The sequence below is a fragment of the Aythya ferina genome (genome assembly GCF_964211825.1).
Source record: "Aythya ferina genome assembly, chromosome: 15".
Taxonomy (NCBI): Eukaryota; Metazoa; Chordata; class Aves; order Anseriformes; family Anatidae; genus Aythya; species Aythya ferina.
This window is the reverse complement of record NC_140314.1, coordinates 13622048-13646020: the sequence shown is the minus strand read 5'-3', so window position 1 is coordinate 13646020 and position 23973 is coordinate 13622048. Positions and strand designations below refer to the sequence as shown.

The 23973-nt window shown below is 39.8% G+C and overlaps 1 protein-coding gene across 7 annotated transcripts; it reads left to right on the top strand.

The window, feature by feature from the left end:
• Positions 1-30: 30 nt before the first annotated feature.
• METTL22 (methyltransferase 22, Kin17 lysine) lies at positions 31-23941 on the top strand. 7 transcript variants are annotated; one of them, XM_084536778.1, is made up of 11 exons: positions 31-207; positions 11613-11958; positions 13810-14160; positions 14550-14590; positions 14675-14819; positions 15291-15362; positions 15930-15983; positions 17126-17206; positions 18219-18321; positions 19121-19289; positions 20829-23941. In XM_084536778.1, exons 2-11 carry the CDS (start codon positions 11829-11831, stop codon positions 20862-20864), a joined length of 1182 nt encoding a protein of 393 aa, XP_084392904.1. In that variant the 5' UTR covers positions 31-207; positions 11613-11828; the 3' UTR covers positions 20865-23941. The 7 variants fall into 7 exon arrangements, with proteins under 7 accessions (XP_084392904.1, XP_084392908.1, XP_084392909.1 ...); XM_084536782.1 differs by having other exon boundaries at positions 58-161; XM_084536783.1 differs by lacking the exon at positions 31-207 and adding an exon at positions 6254-6374.
• Positions 23942-23973: the final 32 nt, after the last annotated feature.

Here is a 23973-nt window from a genome sequence, read left to right as displayed (position 1 = left end):
TGCCGGCAGTTCCCGCGCGGGGCCGCACACGTGGTGGCGCGGGGCAGCGGCCGTCGGCGCAGGGAGCGGCGGTGCTGCCGCTCGGCGGGGCGCTGCAAACAGACAGCTTTGTTCTGCGCCTTCGCTGTCTTCTACGTGCCCGGGATGTGTTCGTGATACGGGTAAGAGCCCGCCGAGATCTGCAAACCGAGCAGTTGTTGCCACCAGGTAACATTGAGAAGGGCGGAGGACAGAAGCCGTACAGGGTTTGCGGAGGAGAGTAAAATAAGTTTTGTTAGACCAATTGATCCAGTAAAGAGAAACAAATGAGTTTTGGGATGTCTTAGTTGGGACCTCAAGCTCATCTGTTTCCTCTAACTCTATTTGCAGTTTACTTGAAAGATTTACTTGGCCCCGCAAGCATCGTGTGTTGAGCGGGTGTTTTATCAGCGCTCTTCTCATAGGCCTGCATCAGAGCCATTCGTATCTGAACCGTCACGCCATTGTGATGATCAGCCATTTGTACAAATGTTAAAAAGCCCTCATGTTAAAATCAAGGGGAGGCAAAGGGTGTTACAGAGCAAAGCGGCAGGAACGTGCAATCCGCTTAGGTCCAAGCTGCAAATTGAGGATTTTATAAAGTGATCATCTGTGTCCTGGGCAGTTCTTTTACTAATTTTGGTGCCACGAAGTTCTAGCTATATGCTTATTTGTAGAAACAAGTAAGTTGTTTTAGTCATCAAAATATGCGGAAGCCCTTGTCGAATCTGTCTAGATTCACTTTACAGTAAACAAAAGCCAAAGCCTGCTAACTCCTGATCCTTTTGTGCCCAGACTGTGATAATAGAAAAGCTTATGTCCAGAATAAGTCAACTCTATGCGGAGATTTAATTTCCACGTCAGCATAATCAGATTAGGCAGTCATCCTTGTGCTGAGGAAAAATGAAGAAAGTCAGAAAAGTAAAAAAGTACAGTTCATCAAAATAATCTTCTTGTATTTGCCAGGAAAGGTTCATAATGAAAGGAAAAAGACAGTAGTACAGATTGGCTTCACCAGAGATACAATTTCCAATTTACCGAGATCTCTAAAAATAACACAAATTCCTGAAGTTATGCTAGGATTTTCAATATAGGGTAAGAGCTCAGATTTTAATACAGACTTATGTTTGTGGAAAAGGAGGGACATGCTTTGTGTGCACAGACTAACTGTTGATTAGATCTGCTGACATCAACCTGCTATGCAGAATACCAGAGATCGTTCAGAAAATGCTGCCAAATTTGCAGTCAATTAATAGCCCATGGAGTGCAATGTACCAAAATTAGCAGTCCTCTGGCCTGAATATACCAGAGCTTCTCTAAGTAACTTCTACCTCACCCTTTCTGTTTGCAAGGTGACACTGCTGAAGGATTCAGGGTGTGTTCTGCTCTGAAACCCTCAGCATGGCTTCCCAGGGCCCTTATTGGGCAAAATGCATCTAGATTGCAGTTCCTTCTCAGATGCTCTGATTCTATATTGTACTGGTGCAGCAGAGGCCCCAACCCAGTTATTTTCATAGATTAACAGCTAAATCCAAAAAGTTATTTGAGGTAAAGCTGCTGAGGAAGTGCTGTGCTAACTCACTGTGTTACTGCTGGAAACGAGTGATGAAAGAAAGGCAGAGACATTGATTTGGCACCCTGTGGCCAGTCATTCTGGAACTTTTAAATGGTTTACTGAGTATGAGCATTTTGAGTAGGAAGCAGCATGTTATTAATTCCATTATAAACATGTTTGCTGTCGGCAAAACATCTACCTTGTGTCTGGACTTAAATTCTATCTGGTCTTAAAAGAGCCATTCCTCTCATAGGGTCAGTGTTTATCTTTTCAAACCATATAAACTATCCATGTAAGTTCAATAATGGCTTTTTAGGACATTTATAAAAACCTTTATTTTTTTAAAAAGGCTCTTAGACAATAAATTTCTCAGTTTTCCCTAATGTTTATTGTATTTTCTCTACTCTGTATTTGTGAAAGAGATGTTTGATATACTTACAGTAAATTATATGAAAATCTGTTTCTCACAATGTTTACCCATATGACTGCAAAAAAGGTAAAAGCCAGACACCATAAATGTGCACCAATGAATTTAAGTAATTCCACCAAAACGAGTAATGCCAACTCATCCAGCATCATTCAGAATCATTGCCCCAAGTAATGAGCTGCAGGGTTCCCTGCCCTGCAGGTATACGGAGATCACAGCTGTGAGCTCACATGAGAGGGAGCAGAAAGGCAATGAGAGGTTGTAAAAACAAGTAGTGTATAGCAGCAAATCTGGATTGATATTCAGGTTCAACAAACATCAGTAACACTATGGCAGTGAATAGACTTAAAGATTATGAACTTACCAATTCTGTAGCAGCGAATATGCTTGTGGTGGGTCATAGTTATCAAGACTACGCGTGCAGTAGGTCATGCTTCTCAGTACTGTACTTATGACAGGCTACATACATGTATATACGTATTCACCTACATATTCACCAGACCCAAATGCAGCAGGCTGACCCCAGAAGCGGGGGCAAGGTCATACTGACCTCAAAGGGTGTGATTTAAAAAACAGTCTCAGAGGAGACTGACCACCCCCAGAAATGGGCCCAGACATGGGACCACAGTAGCGTTCACAGTCTCACTTCGAAGCTGAACCATGCCACGTTGTGTAGAGCATCAAAGAGCTGGGAGTCAGTCTCAGGCTCTTTTTATTTCATTGAGACTTGAGAGGATACAGCACACCACCACTTCTGATGACTAACAGATCTTGTTACTTTCCATCTTCCTCCTGAGACAGCTAGTAGATGATGATATTTCTTATTTTAGAATCATAGAATATCCTGAGTTGGAAGGGACCCTTAAGGATCATCAAGTCCAACTCTTGACACCGCACAGGTCTACCCAAAAGTTCAGACCATGTGCCTAAGTTCACAGTCCAATCTCTTCTTAAATTCAGACAGGCTCGGTGCAGTGACCACTGCCCTGGGGAGCCTGTTCCAGTGTGCAACCACCCTCTCTGTGAAGAACCCATTTTCTTTCATTTTCTTAAGCAAAAATTATATTTTCCCAAACTGATCCATCCTTTCTCAGACAATAAGCTGTTGCTCAGTTTCTTGCTTTGCCCTTATCGATGGTATCTGTAGGATGTCTCCAGTTCTCAGGATGTCCCAGCTTCCCAAGCCGAAGGCTGAGTTCCTAGGCCTGGTTCCCAGCCTGGCAGACGTTTCTCCTGTCAGTGTTCAGCAGCTGTTTTAAGTCACTATTTTCTCATGGTTGGGTTGTCTTCATAACTGCTGCCATCACCAGGAAATGTCCTATTTTGTCTGCTATTTTTTTTTCTTGGCTGAGGAATTTAATAGAAAAAGAGTTTATTATTCAGCATTCCAGTAAAGCTAATTGGATTCTGAAATTTATTATGGTTTTAAGCTATTAAAAGGTTACTGCAATTACTTCTCTGTGATTAAAAAGAGAAAAGCTAAAAGGCAATGTATGGTATTACAATTTTTAGAGTTAGTGTCCTTTGAAATTACTAGCTTTTGTCTGATTGATCTGAGGTTTGACCATTACTTCTCAGATTTAATCTTTTTCATGCAGTTGTACACATTCATTTTTTTGAACAGCCTCAGCCTGCAGTGAATTTAGAGGGCAGGCCAGTCAGAATTGTATCTTTGACAAGAGAATACAGGGCGTACATCGCAACGTCCTCACGCCTACTCAGTATTACCTGGTCTGCCAAAGAACCCATAGTGTAGTTATGTGGTATTGAATTAAAAGGGTAATTACATGAGGGACATGGCTGAAGTACCCAGCACAGATTATTGCAACCAATTAATTTTTTTTCAAGTCTTGCTGCAAATTGTTCTGTTGAAAAACTAGTTACTGAGGTTACAGTAGGAAGGGTAGGTAACTCATTCTGAGCCAGCTGACCGTGGCATCCTCATCTGCTTGAAAATTCTGTAGTGCTGCACAGATTGTATCCCGTGATCTCATCTGCAACAGATTCTAGCAATTTTATTCTGAAAATTGCAGCAACAAAAAATTCTGTAGCATCACCTATCATTTTGCTTACTGTCTGCTAGGGAAGAATCTTCTGTCTGTGCAGAGACAGCATCATCCATGTCTAAATGGAGGTAGACTAATAGTATCTCTACAGAGATCTCTTACCAAGCAAGAAAATAGGTTTCTAAACTTTTTTTATTTTTTATTTTTTTTTGGGGGGGTGGGGGGGAACATCATCTTTCTAGTTACTGATTCACATATCCCATAGGCTCTGGGTCAATAAAACATTCCAAAAAAAAGCATATAACTTCAAATGTGTGTACATCAATAGTAATTCCATGATCAAAACCTAAATGAGACTAAAGTCTTCCAGAAGCGTGACTGTGGAATTATTTGTTGGAAGTACACTGTGAAGGTAGAAGTCAAGTTATGCTGTTCAAGGCTTCCCATTGCAGGGAGCAGCACTTTGATCCCAACAGGATATATGCTTTTATTTGCACAATGCCCTAAGAGGATAGGTCTGCCAGGACCTTGAAGAAGTGTGCCATGTTAGTTTACATCACAGTGCTTTCCCAAAGGAGAAACCTGTGTGCTTCTGAATTTAGTCACATCATGCTTAGGCATCTTCCTTTGGACTGGGGTGAACTTGAGCCTTCCTGCTTTCACTGTGTGAGAATGGAACGTGGGAAGGCTTTGGTTATCCATGCTTATGCTTGGTGATGCCATGAAAAAGACTGAACTAAAGAATCTCAAGAGGCTGGTTTAGGTAAGCTTTGTAGTTAAGATTTTCCAAATACTTCTCTGTTTTCAGGCAGTACAAAACGCTCAATAAAGAGATTAGTCACATCTCATCCTTTTTGAAGTCCTTAAAGCCCCCCAAAAATACCTTTTTTATCTAGCCTTTCTTTGAATAGACAGATGGTAACTGTAAGCATGCCGGACAGTTAATCCATTGCTCTGAACGTACAGTGTTAGCTCAAGTATGTGAAAGAAAAGCTCCTGGTTTAGGCACTCTACTTCTAATCCTGCCTAACAATATCTGAAAATGATCTCCTTGTTGTTGTATTGAATATAAATTTTTCCAACATTTTCTTCTTTCATTTTTGATCTCCAGCACTGTAAATGACCCAAACCTCAGTGCTGTTTTTATATGTCACTTCTCCCAGTTTGTAGTAAGGCCTCCAACTCACCTCCGTCCCCAGAGATAGCAGCACTGTTCCCCCATGGTGCATCCCAGCTTAAATGCTGTATTTAAACATATTAAAAAAAAAAAAAAAAAAAAGAAAGTAGTCTTGAGCCTCAAATCACTCAGTTACTCATGAAAGATGCCAGACATAAAAGATACGAGTATTGATAATAAAAAACAACAGCCTTCCTCATTTCTCTCCTCTTGCAAATTGTGTGCTCTGGAGATGAATTTGTGGAGCACTGGGTTGAATGCTGATGTGACCACACACAAAGCGCTGCATAAAACCCTGAGAAACACAATTTGATCTACTGGAAATTGTAGAAAACACAAAGTAAAAATGGAAGTTTGTGTTACTTAATCAATCAGGGATTTATTTAGCATGCGAAGCAGAAGTTGTGTAGCTTTTAAGCTGGTACAACAGGTGCTGATAACCTGAAACACTGAACAGGGACAGGCCTGGCATGGACAAGTAAGTTCAGGAAGACTGGGTATCAGGGCACAACACAAAGGCATGGCACGCTAAACAGAAAGAGCCCATCTGTCCCAACAGAAGGAGTTTAGATTGCAGTCTCTGTGTGGGCAGCCTGTGCCAGGGCTCTATCATCTGCCTGGTGCAGAAGTGGTGCTGGTGCTCAGAGGGAGCCTCCTGTGCTCCGGTCTGTGCCCACTGCCTCTGGGCCTGGCCCTGGGCACCGCTGAGCAGAGCCTGGCTCTGTGCACCCTGCGAGAGATCCCTGAGCCTCCACTCCTCCAGGCTGAGCAGGCCCAGCTCAGTCAGCCTCTCCTCACAGGAGAGGTTCCCGTCCCTCCATCGTCTGTGTGGCCCTTCACTGGACTCTGTCCAGTGTGCCCAGGTCTCTCTCATACTGGGGTCCCAGCACGGGGTGCAGCACTCACTGAGCTGAGGGAAGGATTGCTTCTCTATCTTCTGGCTCTGCTTCAGCTCCATAACAACAGCATTCACAAACAGTGTATTAGCTGAAGTTTCACTTTCCCTGAATCCGCAGAACTTGGAATTTTCTATTATTCCTCCCATTGCAGGCTTTTCTACCAGCCATAGTCGCGGTACTGCAAAATCACAGTGTGTCACTTCAGCTATTCTTCATCTGACAGGCATGCTAGCAAAATCCTTTCTTTTGGTGTGATGGTATTTCAAGAATCTTTTCAACCAGGAATATCAAAGTAAGAATCTTGCTTTTACATTTCTAATGAAGAAGTACTGTTTTGCTTTGTAAATTGATGTGGTTCAGTTGAATTTGTTTTTAAATATTTTTCATGCATGATTAACTTAAATTGAGAAAGCAGCTGGAAGATGACTTTTTATTTCTGAAAGCATAAATGCCTCTGTTTCCTTTTATGATGTCTTTAGGCTTAGAATCAAGTCCATTAGACAGGCCATTAGCAGGTTCATAGTTGTCCTTGAGCTCCACATCGGGCCAAACTAGACTGAATTAATTTGATTCTTCTTTGTTCTGATTTTATTTTTGGTGTTGGGATAGTTTTGTTTTGTGCAAATGCTTTATCATAGGCATATTGTTAAGTTTATGGACAGCTTCACTTATTTATTGCTTTGGCTTTGTTATTCCTTCAGCTTCCCCAGTAAAAAATACAAATGCATTTTCCATTCATTTGCGCTGTAATTTGTATTTAAAATGAAATATGCCTTTGCACTTGTTTATACTACTAGTTCAAACAGATAAGCTAACAGCTGCTAGAAAGAGATGGACGTGAAATGTTCATAAAGAGAAAGTTCAGAATTGATAAATCTGGTAGAATGAAATAGGTATCAAGGTGACATTATCTTATGATGAAAAAATTCATATAGGCTAAACTGAGAGTCTTGGCTGCACTGCAGCGGGAACAATGGGGCAGATAGAGAGCAGGTGGTATGTGCTGTGACACGCAGCGTTACCTGCTTCGGGGCTAGGCCTGGAGACATCTGAATTAAATTGATTAATACATACAAGATTATGGAAACCAAACACTAAGCCTTCAGTCAGGGAAGGTTTGCATCTCAGGTGGATGCATAGTGGGTAGGAGGCAGAGACAATAAAGACCACACACGATGAGCATCACACTATTCTCTGACCCATTTTTTACTCCTTTTCTCTTTCCACTGGACTGATGATTTTTCAAGCCATGTTTGTCTAAGCAGATATTTGTTAGGGATCTAGTAAAAGCTTAGGCACAGATAAGATACAGCTACTTTGAGTGCTTTTTTTGTGTATAGCTCTTACATGCTGAATAATTTATCCTCTCTTTGCTGTGCATTCTACGGTGCACGTTTAAGTTGGCTGTGTTTGATGTAAACAAGTAGTGAAAACTAATTCCACGTATCTCCTTTCAACAGCACTGGTATAGTAGGATTGAAAGGATGGGGGCCGATGTATTTCTTCTTCCTGACAGCCTTCAGTTTGGTTTTGGTTTTATTTTTTGTTTTTACTGACCCGATGAAAGCACTGAATGTGTTTCTGTCTGCTAAGCATGTAATGAAAGAAAAGAAGACAAGCAAAGAGACAGTACAGTAAGTACTGGAAAGATACCATCAGCCATCAGGGATAAACTACTGAACAGTACAAGATCAGATAGATTTATTTGTAGTGATAATTCGTCTGGTTATTTCTGTCTTAGAATCAGCTCTGTTCTCTTACACATTGCTAAGCAATTAGATTTGTCCCGTGATACATATTTTTCAGGGCTGTCTCTGGTTTTCCTCTTCTCTGAACCTCATGCAGCAGTGCTGGTGTTTCAGAAGGCATCCTGCAAGGACATTGTCCTATCAGTCCTATGGGCCATGAAAGGTTTGGGCGAAAATGGGATGCTCTGGGGTTGCCTTCTGTAAGCAAACTCCTAGTTCATGGGGCTGCGAGGAAGACATAAAATTGAAGTGCATCTTAGTCTTTTACAAAATAAGTAGATCTCAGGAATTTGAAATACAGTTCAGGTTCTTGAGATCCTCGTGACTGTAAAACAAACCAATTTGGCAGCTTGAATTTTAAGAGTGAAATTCTTGTGGCAATTCCTGGTGCTCTTCTAATCACAATATGTGTTGTGGGCAGAAGTAGCAATAAATATTTCCAAGACTTGCAGTGGAAAAATAGAGCTTTTAATATGTGTAACTATGTTAGAAACCAAGTAGAGCTACATTAGCAAGACTGTAAGCTGTACTGAACATGAGGATCGTTGCCTACAAGGATCAAATAATGAAGCTAGAATCAAATTCATGTGCCTTGTAGCAACTGAAAATTGAAGAGATTCCTTGTTAGACACTGCCATGAAAATGGTGAGGGAAGATGCAAACAATGTTACTAAAGAGAGAAGATTTTTATTTTTAAGACACAGGAAAAACAAGTATAATCCCTATGAAAGGGACTGTGCATCTTTGGCCTGTAAGCTTCATGCACTGTCTTCACCAGCGTTTCATTGTCACTCATGCTGCTGTTCCACACCAGCAGTTCATGACTAAGAACAGAGAATGGCAATTGAAATTAAAGGCAGCTAGTTTTCATTTTGCTTCTGGCAGGAGTAGCCTGGTCAGGGGCAAAGTACAGCACTGGGAGGAAGCGGGAGCCAGAAGTTTTGAGTGGATGCAGATGAGGTCATTTTGGTTGGGCCATTCTGAGTGATGACTGTAGTGAGTTCAGTGACTGTAGCTGTCCTGCTGGGAGTAGAAATTACAAGCCAGAGCTGGGAAAATGTAAGAAGAAACATGACTTTAATTTTTCTGTCACCAGATGTGGCCAGCCCAGACTTTGCTTTCCCTCCCACACCTCTCAGAAAAGGTAAAGTTTTTATAAACTAAATACCTTTACCAACTTCAAGGAGTTGTTGAGGTCGCTAAGTTATTACTACACATCTGCATTGCTTCCAGAAGTGCACACAGCCAAAATCTCACTTCTCGGCGTGTCCTCATAACCTTTATGCTGCAGTGGAGAGGGAGGATGAGTGTTGAACCCATCTGCCTTCTGCTGTGGGGCATCCCTTCAGAGCTTCACGGGCATTTCTTGGTCTGAAGCTTTCCTCTTTTTAGGTGTATCCCTGCAGCTGTTACCAGCCCACAGCTCCTACTCATCCATGGACTGCCTTGTTGCTAAAGCCCTCTTGTGTGTAGTCCAGAAACTGCATCTGCACAGCTAGATTGTCAGCTAGCTGTCAACTGCATTAGAATGTCTGCAACCACAGTGGCTCCTTTAAGACCTTCTGCAGCCATTAGCTATTCCTGCTTTGCCTAATGATATTATCTATGTGAAACAAGGTAATTGCATTTTTTAGAAAATAAATTATAACAGCTCCATTTGTCATACAATATGCTCTTGTGTTTAAAACACCTGTGTAATGGAGTGAATTGCCTAACTTTTTAACTGCAAACTACAAACTTTGTCTGCACACCAGTAAAGCATCTCTTACTACAAACTGGTAAGATTTTGTGACAAATATCTGCTTTGTCTGCATGTTGTTAGTGCTTTATAGCAGTGGAGAATATGCCAGCAGAGAGAGACTGCAGTAATAACTTAACTGGCAGAGTATCACCACAGGAAGCAAATAATATTCTGGTCTTTCACAGGAGCCAGACAAAAGGAAAACAAATCTCCGAAGCATTTTGTCAGATATTCACCCACAGACACTCCAAGGAGAGATCTGAATGGCTCACTGTGTTTTCCATTTCATTACCACTTAGACTGTAAATACAGGGAAAGATTGCTACACTCTCTTAATAATTCTTAGCCTTTATAAATAGATGCAAATAACAAGAAACAGAAAGACGTCTAAAAATACAGACTTTGCATTACATTCCAAGTTTTTTCTAAGAGTATTGATTTAAAATCTTTCTTCGCTACGAGCATCCACTCAAGAAAAATACAAGGATCATGCGTAGCAACTCTATCATAGTATATAGTATCATATAGCAAGTAATTGATATGTAAATGTCTGCTTTTGAGACACGTCCTCCAGCAGTTAAGATAGGAACAGCTTGACTAGCCCTTGAAGAGGAACTGAGCTAGAATCCAGATAGGAGTTAGAGCATAGCTATGCTTGATGCTGCACAGAGACCGGGAACCAGAGGGGTGGTCAGCCCGGCCACCACAGCACATGGCACCCACAGGCTGCCAGGTGAGAGCAGCCTGTCCCAGGCCCTGCTGTGCCTGCCCTGGACCCTTAGACCCGAGGTGTGGGTAATAGAAGCTGCTAGTCAGCGGGTGCCTAACGCTACAAGTTGCCTACATCTCTTACTAGTTTCCCCAAGTGCTCTGGCACAGTGTTCCTGCTCAACACCAGACTCGGGCTTCTTTATTTTACCTGGCTTATTACACCTGGTGAAAACTTTGGGATTAAGCAAAGCTCCTGCCCCCAGTCAGTGCACGGCTGCCGCTGTTGCTCCATCTAACTCCACTGCGGCAGCAGCAGCTCTGACACTCTCCAGCTACAAAGCGCTCTGCCCGCTTGCCCCTTTGGTTTTGTTCTGTGCTGGCGTGTTTTGAAGTTTTGCATGGAACTGGGTATGAAGCGAGGCAGCGTAGCTCTGAGCCAAGTAACTAGCGGCAGTGGGGAGCGTGGGTTCACTGCCTAAGCGCTGGGGCTGCTTTAGGGACTGACAGAACTTAGCCGCTGGCGTCTCCTTTTGCCAGCGTGCCGCACCTCACCTCGGGCTTAGCGCTAATTACAGAACCTCAGCGCGAAGCCACCTCAGCGTTTGCTGTGAGGAGCTGCGCAGGGCTCGGGAGCGGGCACGAACGGCCCCGGCGTTTCCTCAGCGCCGCGGCGGCCTCGCGTCAGCTGCGCGCCGGAAGGGGCCGGCGGCTCCGCCATGGCGGCGGGGCCCGGGCTGCGGGAGGTAGCGGGGGGCGCGTGAGGGCCGAGCCTGCGGCCTCCGGGCGTGGGACGCGGTTCTGGGTTGGCGTCTGCGGCTCGGCGGCGCTTCGCGAGCCCCCCGCAAAACGCCCGGTTTGGGGCGTGTGGGGAATAAACGGCGCCTCTCGCCCCGTGTTCCCGGGGGGTCAGTCACCCGCTCGTGCCCCAGCGGAGCTGTGGGTGTGAGGGAACGAGGGCGGCTTCGGTCGTTTGTTTTCTGGGAGGAAATACAGAGCGGGGATGGCAGGCAGGGTGCCTTACCTGCTGAGTGGCAAGCTATGCGCTCAAGTCATTTCAGTGAAGACTTGGCTTTGTCAAACTGTACATTTGCAATAACACTTCCTTTTTCACGGGTTTGTTAGTATTTAAGACTAGCTAATTAGCAGCTCTACTACCTAAAGTACGTGGTATCTGCCAGCAAGCTGCAGGTGACAGTTGGTACAGTGGAACATTGCTAACGAGAGCATTGAAGCATTGCAACTTTATAGTCCAGTGAAACCATATTTTAACCTTCTAAAATGCTGCTGGAACAACACTATATAACTAAAAGCTGTCTGTATTTGGTTTTAGGTTGAATATCCAGATTCACAACTTGGTGTCGTATTGGAGCTTGGGGGAGCTTGCATAACTGCAGCTTGCATGAGCTCTTCTCAGCACCTGCGTTGTGAGGTTGTCTCACCGAGCAGAGCTGCTGCCTGATGCCTGCTGACAGAAACTATTGGGTCTCTTCGTGACAGCACAGCACAGGAAACTGGTTACTGTAAATGTGCCTCTCACCAGCGTATCATGGGAGATGTGACAGAGAAGGAGATGGATAGCCTCACGTTCAAAAGTGACACTGTGCTTTCTGACGTTCACATACACTGTCCGAACAAGAGACATCTCATGGTACGGTTGAATGCAGTTGGACAACCAGGTAATGTGTATTTAGACTGATGGAACTGTATTTTAAGTATATTTGAATATCTTTGTAATGGCTGAATCCTCTTTTGAATGGTTGATAGTAATCAGTACATATTTTGCTCCGGCTAGAAGCAGAATTGCTTCCTGCTCAGTCTTTAGGAAGAGAGCTAACTGGATTGTCCTTGTGAAATTAAATACATAAATTAAAACTGTTAATGTGGAATTTGTAGACAACCCATCTTAAAAAAAAACCACAAGTTACTTTCTGAGAAGAAGTAACCACATTAACCTTCATGACGGCTTAATTTTGTTTATCTGTAATCTCAGGACAGCACCTTGGGAATCATGTTAAAAAGTTAGGATGTTTCTTACATGTAGACCAAAGCTGAGAAGCTATTGGTTTTAAATATTATCACTTAAAATAAAAAGATAATTATTCATGATTTCTATAAAATTTTTAAGTGATGATTTACCATTTGTTCCAGAGGAACCTAACAGCTTATTTATTTATTTGTTTGTTTGCTTATTTGCTTGTTTGTTTTTTTAAAAAAAAGCAATGACAAAGCTCAGTATAGCAATGGACTCACATTAGCAATGGCTTGTATAATTTGAAGAGTCAAGGCCGTAGTGAAAATGAATTGACAAATGAATGCCTCTGCCAGTTTGTGGGCTTCTGTAAGGTTGTCAGGGAAAATGACTTTGAAGCTGTTACTAAAATGTTCTGCAGAAAAGTATCTCTTGTGCTGTGACAAAAGTGTTAATTGTTTTTCAAACCTAGTTGAGACTTTACAAATAAAAAAATCTTGCAGTTATTCTAGTGCATGCTAATGTAAAAAAAAAAAAAAAAAGTATAAGAAACAAGAGGGTCAAAAGGCTTTCCAAGGAAGTAGAAACTAATTATGACCTTGATCAGGTCAAAATCAGGTAGTTAATGCTGTGATGTGTTGTCACAATGACTAGCATTCATTTGCTGTGATTCTTCTTGATGTGAAGATCCTTTCAACACAACAAAATGAGAGTCAGTGCTGTGTACTCTGAAATAAAGGAATTTTCCAGGTCAGAACTGGATAGCAGTGTGACAGCTTTAGCTTAACAAATGTGACAATAGAACTTCATACACTGTCGAGCTGTTGAAAGCAATAGTGGCAATTGGTTTCCCTTTGATAAGAATAAACACAATTGTAAGAAATTCTTAGAATCCTGCTGGTATTGACCTTTTTCACTGGTCATGTTCTTGCTTAAAAAAAAAAAAAGTGATAGCATGTCAGTATGTTCAGCCTGAGCTGATACAAGACAGGTTGCCTATTTGTGCTGTCTCATTCTGCTTTAAGCTGATTTCAAGGTAAGAAGTTAGGTGAATCTCAAAAGATTTTTTAAATAGTAAAAGAAATTCTGTTTACTTTTTACTAGAACATGTTAGTTTCTTTTAAAACAGGAATTAAATCAACATAAAGATACAAATTGTAATTTATGATATTAATTTTTCTTTCAGCTTGGTTTAAGCTTGTCTCAGCAGAAGTTCTCTTGAAGGATGTAAAAAAAGCATTCCTTTTCCCAGTTGCTAAAAGAGGTGTTATTATATCAGGTGAAAACATAAACTTGACTGAGTAGATGTTGAGTCAACCAGCAGACTGTGGAAGTGCTTCATTTATTCCTACTGTGACAGAAATTAGTAGCAGACATATTTCTTCCTAGCAAATAGAACTGTATTTCAATATACCTGTATGATTTGCAATCTTCTATATTTTTATAATATGTGAAATGCACATCAAAATGTCATGCATCTGGAAATTGGCCTACAGATTCTGTTCTTACCTAGTGCTAATCTTCAAATTCTTCCTCCTCCTGCTCCATGTTCTTGCAGTATTCCTGTCGTATTTCAAACTCCTTTGGAACACAGATGATTCAGCATCTGAGAAATCTGGAAGAGAAGCTACAGCTGAAAGGGAACACCAGTACAGCAGTGGAGATGAACTGTGTGACAAGGACAGGAATAATCTAAAAAATGAAAGGGAATCGAATACTGAAGGACTAGAAGCTCTGCTGGATGATGATGGAGACTTGGAAGTGGTCAGAAGACCTCGAAGCACTTCTGATTTAGAGGCGGAGGATCTTTCAAGGGATAGGGTATATCCTGTAATTCTGATGAAAGGGAAAGAAGATGCTTTTGAAGACGAAGAACAAGAATGCACTTGCACTGATGTTGTTAAAATAGGTAAATAGTAAGCTTATGTTCAAGGAGAAATGGGATAAGTATCTGTTTGGGTAAAACAAAAGAAAAATAGCTCTTATAAATTAAACAAAAGTAGTTACGTGAAAGGAGATAATAAACCAAATGTAATACTGTGATATTGTAAGTATTTTAAAAACAAACTGCTTTTCTCCAGAAGTGATTTGGGCAGTAGTATACCATAGGGGAATGTTTCTACTTGACTAGAGTGGGGTCTTCAGCATTATCTAGCATTACTATTTAAAATGAACAGTGGTTAGTTCTAGATTTAAAAGGGAAGCATGAACTGACTTTTCAAATTTGCTACTTCCTATGGAGCTTGATTTGAAAAATGTTTTAAAACAATTATTTCTGCTCCTCCTCCATTTTCACAGAGCATACTATGGCAACCCCCTTAGAAGATGTTGGAAAACAAGTAGGTATTGTACCTTGTATTATCTTGCTGTTCATGGATTGTGCTTCAGAATGTGCCCAGTGTAACTGCATCTCTTATCTGAAGGTCTGGCGTGCAGCTTTTCTTCTTGCTGACTACGTTCTGTTTAAACGGGACATGTTCAGGTGTTGCACAGTACTAGAGCTTGGAGCTGGCACTGGAGTTACAAGCATTATCATGGGAACAGTTGCCAGCAGAGTTTATTGCACAGGTAAGGCACTTGCTTTTAATGAAATATTTTCATGAAACTCCACAAAGCAGTATTTTCATCCTGGGATTTTCATCCTCATCTATTCTTTTTTTAATTAATAATTTGTTATCAATGTGTATAAAATTGTGTTTATTGAAAAGTAGCAATAACTTTCACAACAGGATGAAAAAGCAGTAATATTTCTAGGTGCAAGCGTTTTAAAAAACAATATGTTGTTGTGAGTTAAGGATAGATTGCCTGTTAAAGTACAGCAACCTAATGTCGTTATTCAAGGATGACTCAGAGCTTAGTACTGAAAGACACAAGCAAGAAGAATGCTAGGGAAGCAGTTGTCAAGGGAGAGAGTTGCTCTGAATTTTCCGTAATCTCATGAGCTTGACAGAAATTTAGAGAGTTAGTCTGAGAGGTTAGGGACACACGCAGCACATGTAAAATAATCTTATTTTGAATATTGTCACTGCTTCTTTCCAGATGTTGGTGACGATCTTCTGGCCATGTGTGAACAAAATGTTGCATTAAACAAACATTTGATGGAGCCAGGAGGTAAGTGCTGTGCAGTCAATACTTGTACTATTGCCTATCTGTGGAATTCCTTTGGGATTAATCAATTTAAGTCATTGGCAATGTGGCGTGTTTACATGTAAAATTAAACTTCTGTCTTGGTTAAAAGTCACTCATTTAGAAAGATAGAAGAAATCTATATGTGGTCCATAATGGGACAACTTCCTTTGGAAAAGAGCAAAATACTTGATCTTTCTTTGGTCAGCAGTTAAGACAAGCTGTGGTTCTAGTCATTGTGTTAGTTTCACTGAGGTATTTGGAGGATCACAGATGTCTAGGTGCCAAGGGTCATGTAAACAGAGTGTAAATGACAGAGGTGGAACTCTGAGAAGTATTTAGCAGCTGAGATACGTAGAAGAGAAAGTGGGGTGTTTCTGATCTTTAAGTTCATCTTACATTCCTTTTGTAAGGGGTAACTGATTTTGTAAAGTAAATGATTTGATGTTCAACCTTATTTGTTTCATGTGTCCTCATAATACGTCTTTATCACTTGTTGCAGCACTGGCTGAAGGGCTGTTTGTGACTGTTGTGGTCTTTCTTCACCCACAGGAGGAGAAATTAAAGTAAAGGAACTTGACTGGCTGAAAGATGAATTCTGCACTGGTAGGTAGTTGTAACGGGTCCTTTGTGATGATTTTTTTTCCTCTCAAATCCATCAAGAAAAGTTCACTGTTTATGTAGTCAGCTAGCTAATGAGTAAGAAAAGGATTACTGATAGGTTGAGGATAGGTGAATAGTGGTTGTCCTTTGCTTAGTGAGATCAAAATTCAGAAGTGCAAATACAGTGTGTCATTATGTGGTGGTAACAAAATCCAAATACAATGATGTGGATTTGTATAATCCAGATTGTGATGTGATGGTATTGTGTTGCTTATGATGGCTTGCATACAAAACAATGCAAGGTGGGGGGGAGGACAGAAGATCTCTTGAAGGTGTGTAAATCTTTTTTCCAAATGTAGGGATGAATGTTTTATATTTTACATATTTGGAAAGAGAATACGGTTTGCTACTTCTAGTAAAAAAGGCAGTTAATATGAGTAATTTTAAAAGTGCAATTAACAGTAGTAAAGCAGATCAGTAAAGCTGTCTAGTAGTTACAAATATAGACCTTTTGTAAAAGAAATTTAAGGTCAACACAAAATTATAGCACTTGGGTGTATGAATCCTGCTTTGCTTTTTAGGTTTTGGTATCACTTAACTGTAGTAGTTCGATGTAATGATTCGAAAAATAGAACATCTAAGTAGGGAAGTAAAATCATCCTTTACACTTTCAAAAGCCTCTCTAGGACCTTAGAAATTTTCATGAAATGATAGCATTTAATACCGCTAGTTGAAAAGGCTGTGTGATCTTTAGACCATCAAAGAGAACATCTAAATTTTAACCAAGTCTAAATTTTAGAAAGCATAACTAAGCAGGAATCCTAATCAAATTTTGCATGAAAATGCATTTTTCTAGTTAAATCTGTGATCTTCCTACAGGGTAGTAATTGGTTGTAAATTCTTATGTCAAGGAAAACTTACTCGTGCCAATTGATCCTGAGAGGACTGGACATATGGCACAGAAAGCAAAGGACTGCAGGGAACTTAGGGAACAAATGGAGGCTGTGATTTCCCTGTAGTGGGATGCTCTGCTTGCTGAGTAGCAGATGAGCAGAGGAGTTAAAATGTTTGATTGTTTGTTTTTAAGTCTATCAAACACTTGAGCCAGTTAACTCTGTACACCAAAGCCATCTTTGTTGTTACAGATCCGGAAGCTCTTTTTAGCTGGTCTGAAGAAGAGATTGCTGATTTGCATGACCACTGCACTGTGATAATGGCAGCTGATGGTATGAAAATGTAAACAGTAAGCTTTTTACATCAAACACGAGTAAATAACATAACCATGCCTATTTTGCTTTTTAAATCTAACAGATCAGATCCCTACGTAATTTGTCAAACCTCTGCCACATGTTCTTGTCTTTATTTTTTTTTTAAACAATTATATTTACAATCTGAATTAGCAATAGGAGAAGAGACACTGAAAACATCCACTAACCTTTTCTTTTGTTTTATGTGGTAATTTTTTGTAACTAAATAAATTACTCAGAGAACATAATCACATATAAGTGATGAAATTGACTTTCAGAAAAAAAAGAGTTAAGTGTTGTTGTCCTACCTTTGTCTTTCATCAAATAACCTCTATACAAATAAAGATTGATGGTCAAAATCGCGTGTACTGTAATGTGGAAAAGAAGTCTCAAGCATTGCACTTACCCTTAGAGTGTGTCCCTTCGGACATTTTTCACTTATTTTCCATTCTTGCTTAATGGAAAGAAAAAAGACGAGCTAGCTTATCTGTATAGAAAAACTTCTTTTAATATTTAAGCAAAGGAGGATTATTTTTAGTTATGATATTGAAAGATATTGGAAAACTGCCTTCCAAAGAGATACGCTCATAGTGGTATAATTTACTGCTTTTTTTATTCTTATTATTAAATAAAGGTGGCCCTATACACTGTGATATCATGCCTTTTTTAGCTTTGTGGTAAGATATTTCCAGGATGAGGGAGTTTTTGTTAAAGTTTTGTAAGTTGCCTGACGGAAGAGATTGCCATAGACAGAAGAGAAATCTTTAAGAACGTCTGACATAAAGAGCAGCAGTGGATATTGATATAGGGTCAGTTGTTGCCATTAAAAATATAATACTTCGGGATTTAGCTAAAATAATGACTTATAAAAAGCTCAAATAACGACTTATTTGATTAGAATGATCTAATTAAGGTTTGTTGTTGTTCCATGCCTGAGATTTAAGTAAGTACTACTCTTAAATGTACATACTCTGTGCTCTTTTTCCTGTAGTGTTCTATGATGATGACCTGACAGATGCCTTGTTCAGAACGCTGTATAGAATCACACACAACTTGAAAAAATCTTGCACAGTTTTCCTAGCAATAGAAAAGAGGCAAGTATTACCAAGAAGCACTAAAATTTTACATGCTTACCTTTATTTGGAAAAAAACCCTGATTTACTTGAAGGTTGTTTTATGATTATTGAATTGGTTGATCCAAGGCTGCAGTAAATGCATTTGGTTTTATACTTATTTAATTTTTATCAGTTCAGAATTTTACTTCCAGAAGAGTTTGGCTTTTGTGATCTTACTTGTGTCTTGCATCAGATAGATAACCTCTGTGCAAATAAAGGTGCAAATATGTGCAAATAGTTGGCTAGTCTGATCTGCAGTACTTGGTGTGTACTGTGTGTAAAGTGTGCTGTGTATTTAGGAGGTCATGGACTAAAGTGTCGAGTAGAGTGAAGGAGCTTAGAATGAGGACATAATCTCCCAGCCTGCATCCCTCCATAACAATTTCTCTTGTGTTTTCTTTGAAGGAATCTTTGTATGTTTTTGAGTACTCACATGTTGTAGTCCGTTCATGAAGTGATGTATACATAGTCCATGTGTAAAGATGTGTAAGCAGTAGCTATTCATATGATTTGTTGCAAAGCGTTTCTCCCAGAAGCTAAATTAGTGATTTTGTTGAGGCAAAATGTGCTAAAATCAATGGAGAGCTTCACCCAAAACTTCCTGACTTATTGATAGCATGTCTCATCAGCTTTTTGGGGACAGCAGGGGTTACTTCTTTGACTGTGAGAGTTAATTACACTGAGAAGACCCACATTTGCCATTAGCTGAGGAAAGTCACATAGCTCTTTAAGAAACCAGTATAGGAGAAAGGTTTTAAATTAAATATTTTGTTGCCAGACTGAACTTCACTTTAAGACATATGGATATTACATGCGAAGCCTACAGCCACTTTAGAAATACTCTAAATGATCTGGAGAATCTCCAGGATGGAAAAATGAAATATATTGTGGAGCCCATTAAGCCTGATTTCTGCCAGTTTCTCAGTTATGAACGGATCGAGCAGTTGGTAAGTGGCATTCATTAAAATAAATGTAATGTGTTGGGCTAATAATCTCAAATTAGATTTTAGCTGTTTACTTAATATGAAGTAAGAACAGCAGAATAAATATTACCTTCTTATTTCCATTTAGCTGTTTATTATTTTAAAATAATTCTTGTCCGTGCTTACATAATCTATACTAAATTGACATAACGTGCCCTTTGCTATTATGGAGCAATACAATGGCTTAGATTGTTTCTTAACTTCTGAGGAAATGAGTGCAATTTCCATTACTTTGTAAAATACATGTGTTGCGATTGACTAGAAAATGGACCAATATCTCTTTTCATTTATTTGCTTGTAAAAGAGCTTTCATTTTATAGTTTTTATAATTCCTTTCTCAGCTCAGGGTTAAGGTAATAATATTCTAATACCTGTGAAGAAGTTGATTAGTAGTAAACTTCTGGTATTCAGAAATGTATCACATACATTATTTCTGGTTTTCTAATTACATTCCAAGCATTCATGGTTCTCTCTCTCTATTTTTTTTTTCCTCAGTTGTCTTCTCTTATGAATATTGTGCAGGCTAGCTAGTAGCTTGCTAGCTTCTATAGTGATACAAATTAACTGACCTTTTGGGAGAATTTGCAAGTCCTATAGTGGATTGCAAATCTATTACCATGTAGTCAACGTGCTATTGCTTTGTCTACTACAGTACGTGTGCATAGTAAGATTCTGGGGACCACAGTTGTTTTGTGAGATTTGATTTATTTTTCTAGTTAGTGCTTACACCTTCAGGTACCAAGTTTTGCACGTATGATTTATAACAACTTTTACAAGTGTAAAAATATAATACAGGTTATATCTAAATGTGTAAACTCGTTTCCTGCATACTTTCTATGGAAGGTTGCTACTGGTCTTTGAAATAGATGCATTTTTTAAAACACACATGTGTTTTTTTATTGTGAAGTACACTGCCACAATTCAAGATGTCATGGTGATGAGTATATGATAGTCTGATTGCTAATCTTTATTTGACAGGCAAAGCTTATACTGATTTATTCTACAAAAATGAAGTGCTCTGTTTTTCATCTTTGTTGTACAGTGGATTGAGAAGTGTGTGTGTGTGTGTGTGTGTATAAAACATGCACTTGTGGGACCTTGATTCCTCGGTACATCAAGTACTTTTTCAGTTGTATCTTTATTGGCATTATTGGAAGCATTTGTCAACACAGGCTAAGATAAGAGCAAGATTCTCAGTCAAAATACTGCAGAAAATTATGTAGACCGATGAAATAATTTTAAGAAACTACCTGAATTATACTACTTATTATTATAAAATATAATAATAATAATAATAAAATCCATGCTGCAGGAATAAAGGACTCAGTTCTGTTGCTCTGTCTCAAGGACAATTTGGTGGTCATTGTAAGAGACTAGAGAGCTGGATTGACTATAAAGTATAGAGTGTGTCTTAAAAGTTGTGTTAAAGTGTGCATGTTTAACATTATCAAATAACAGTCTGCTGGCCTGAGAAATTAACTATAAATATTTTTTCTCGTATAGGAATTGTGGAAGATTATTGCTGATCAGCTAACGTGACAGGGACATGAGAAAATAGAAGATACTTATCTAAGGACAATGACCTTTTTTTTTCCAATGTTTATTAAAGAAAAAATCCTGCTGGAACTGAGTTCTCAGAAAGTAATTCCACGCAGATTTGCCTTACCTCAATAAGTTTTTGTTTTGGCACTTAGGACATAGCTTCTTTGCTTCCGTTATGAAACTGGTTAATGTTGATCTTCCGAGTACATGCTGGATGAGAAGCTGGCTGTGGCACGGTACTGTCAGCTCTCCGGGACTGATGGCTTAGGTTTTAGATTCTGACAAAGAGGTATTTAACCTTGTTTTGTGTGGCTGATTTGCAGATGTCATGCATATTCCCCTTGGGTTTTCTGAACTTGGACACTGTTCTGTCTTATCCTGAGTTGCACATTATTGTATGTATTTATGGACACTTGTGAGACAGTCCTCTGTCATGAACTTTTTGTTAAACAGTCTGTTTATGAAATGTAGTTCTTTGGTTTTGGTTTGCATAAATCATGCTAGTTAGGGCAACTGTCTCAGCTGAAAAGAGACAAGATGCATTTAGTCTGAGCCTCTAAAAATGTTCCACATAGGTCTCGGAGCCATATTATCCTGCTAGCATTTTAAGCTATTCCGTGCTCGCCAGGTTGAGGATAGGAAGGTGCCATGTGATGTGACCTCCCCCTCTTTAAAAGCTGGAATTCAGAATGTATACATGTGAGGCAGGGGACAAGGAGGTGACCCACAATGTCTTGCCCATGAGGGGCTATCAGTGCCTTAGCTTTTGGATTGAAGTACAACATACTTATCGGATCTCTCCTGAGTTATTAATGAAACCAAAGTTCACAGTATTTGTACTTACTATAAATGTTATGTGTCCTATCATGTTTATATCACTTGCCATATGTACACTATCACTCAAATTCTTGTGCCTACTGGATTCTTTAGCATTACAAGAATGTTATGATAAAGCTGTCCCAGCCCGTGACTCGTGGGAGTGTGCATACATTACATTAGAAGCATCTGGTTGTCTTCTTGGAAGTCTGTTCTACATTTGGTTTAGTTTGGTTGGTTTAGGTCAATTATTTCATAACCTTAATGCTCATCTACATGAAGGCATACTTGTTCTATTTTTCATGTTGTTTAACGAGGTGAAAGGTCATTAGATGAAGATGGCCTTTTCCTTTGAGTATAGCCAAAGTAAAAAATACGTTATGTTGGTGTATACCTGCCTAGATTATTGTAGAACTCTCTCAGAACCCTCATTTAAAGCTGAATGATAAAACAAACGAACAAAACCTTCTATCTTAATCCAAAGATTCCGAAACCAGAGTTCTGGGTTTTGGTGCGTAGTGGTTTTGGCAACATGCCACCTCCACTGTCCTAAATGAGCATCTGAACGGTTAGAACCTAAGCCATAGACTAAATCAACTCTGTGGGTAGTTTATGGACATTTCACAGGGGTGGTTCATAGACTAAGGGAATGATACGTGGGTATAAGTTGAAGGATAGTTAATCAGTGAGCACATACTGGATAAGGTGGGACCTGAGCATAATGTAAATGGTGTGGAATGAGGGGTGGATATTTTACCGGCTTTGTCTGGGATAGAGTTAATTTTCTTCGTAGTAGCTTCTGCTATGTTTTGGATTTGTGATGAAAACAGTATTGATAGCACACTGATGTTCTAGACATTGCTGTGCAGTGGTTACACAGCATCAAGGTCATCTGTGTTTCTCATGCTGCCCTGCTGGTGAGTAGGAAGGGAAGGGGACGCAGCCGGGACTGCTGAGTGCAGCTAACCAAAGCCATGCTCCATACCGCATGGTGTTGTGCACAGTAATAAAAGCTAGGGGAAAGGAGGAGGTGGGAGGGACGTTCCGAGGTACAGTGTTTGTCTTCCCGAGTTGCCGTTACACGTGGTGAATCCCAGCTGTCCTGGAAATGGCTGAACACCAGGGGGAAGCAGTGAATGAGTCCTTGTTTTGCTTTGCTTGTGCACGCAGCTTTTGCTTTACCTATTAAACAGTATTTATGTCAAACCATGGATTTTTTCATGTTAACGTTTCCAGTTCCGTCCCCCATCCACGTGGGGGAGTGAGAGAGCAGCTGTGTGGTGCTGAGCTGCCTACTGGGGTTAAACCGAAGTTTGTTTTGCAGTGATATTAACTGTGACAAATTAACTGAAGAAAACTGTTTTTAATGTAGCTGCTCATTTAACTAGCGATTTTCTGAAGGTTATAGCAAGAGATGAGTGTGAACTGATGTGAAATTGTGTATGTAGTTAAAGAAGAGTTTTACTTGCATGGGAATTCTGAACTCCTGTGGAATTATCAACGGAAATTCATCCAGGTAGGGGGGTACTCGAAATCTGTTCAACATAGAATTCAGTCACTTTACCACAACTGGCTTAAATTAGCATCTTAAAAATATATACACACACATACATTAAATAAATAAATAAATAAATAAATATATATATATACACACACATACATACACCTGTGTCTTTGTTTGAGTAAATATGAACATTGCTGCTGCTTGGGAAGCAAGCTGGAATAGAATTTCCTCCCAAAGACATAAAGCTAATCTTTCTGTTGAAGGGAAACAACTTCTTTGGGGGATCGGTGACTGAGGTCTCTGTTTAGCTTGCAAATTTGGATGTGACACTTATCACTAATGATAAGGAATAGTCAAAACCAGGCAGTAATTCTAAGAACACAAGAATTGCAAAGAGTGTTAGAATGCCTTGGCTTTGCAATATAAATGAGAGAGAAATATAGGCTGACCTGCCAGGGAACTGGCTGCTGCTACTTAAGGATACTTAGTGAGGACCTTTTCAATTTTGTTCTTAATCGCGCTTTAAATAGGTCTGACATGGTAGTATTTTTTTAGAACTCATCACATGAATTTACACCTTTTTTGTTAGGATGATTAAAAGTGGAAAATTGCTTGGTGTTAAGCATACAGATCATGACTGGAAATCAAGTTAGTGCCTAAAATGATAATATTTCTGGCATGTTACCTGTATGTATATGATCAAGATGGTGTTGTGTTTTTTTCCTAATAAAGCGTGATTTTCTTAAAAATGGTATGCTTGTGGGGTGGTGCATCTGAATTCTGAAA

Bases quoted from the DNA above. Each gene is read 5' to 3' on its own strand.
- METTL22 (XM_084536778.1), top strand. From the start codon at position 11,829: ATGGGAGATGTGACAGAGAAGGAGATGGATAGCCTCACGTTCAAAAGT. The intron at 14,161-14,549 runs GTAAATAGTAAG...CCATTTTCACAG, and splicing joins CACTGATGTTGTTAAAATAG to AGCATACTATGGCAACCCCC. The intron at 19,290-20,828 runs GTAAGTGGCATT...TTTCTCGTATAG, and splicing joins ATGAACGGATCGAGCAGTTG to GAATTGTGGAAGATTATTGC.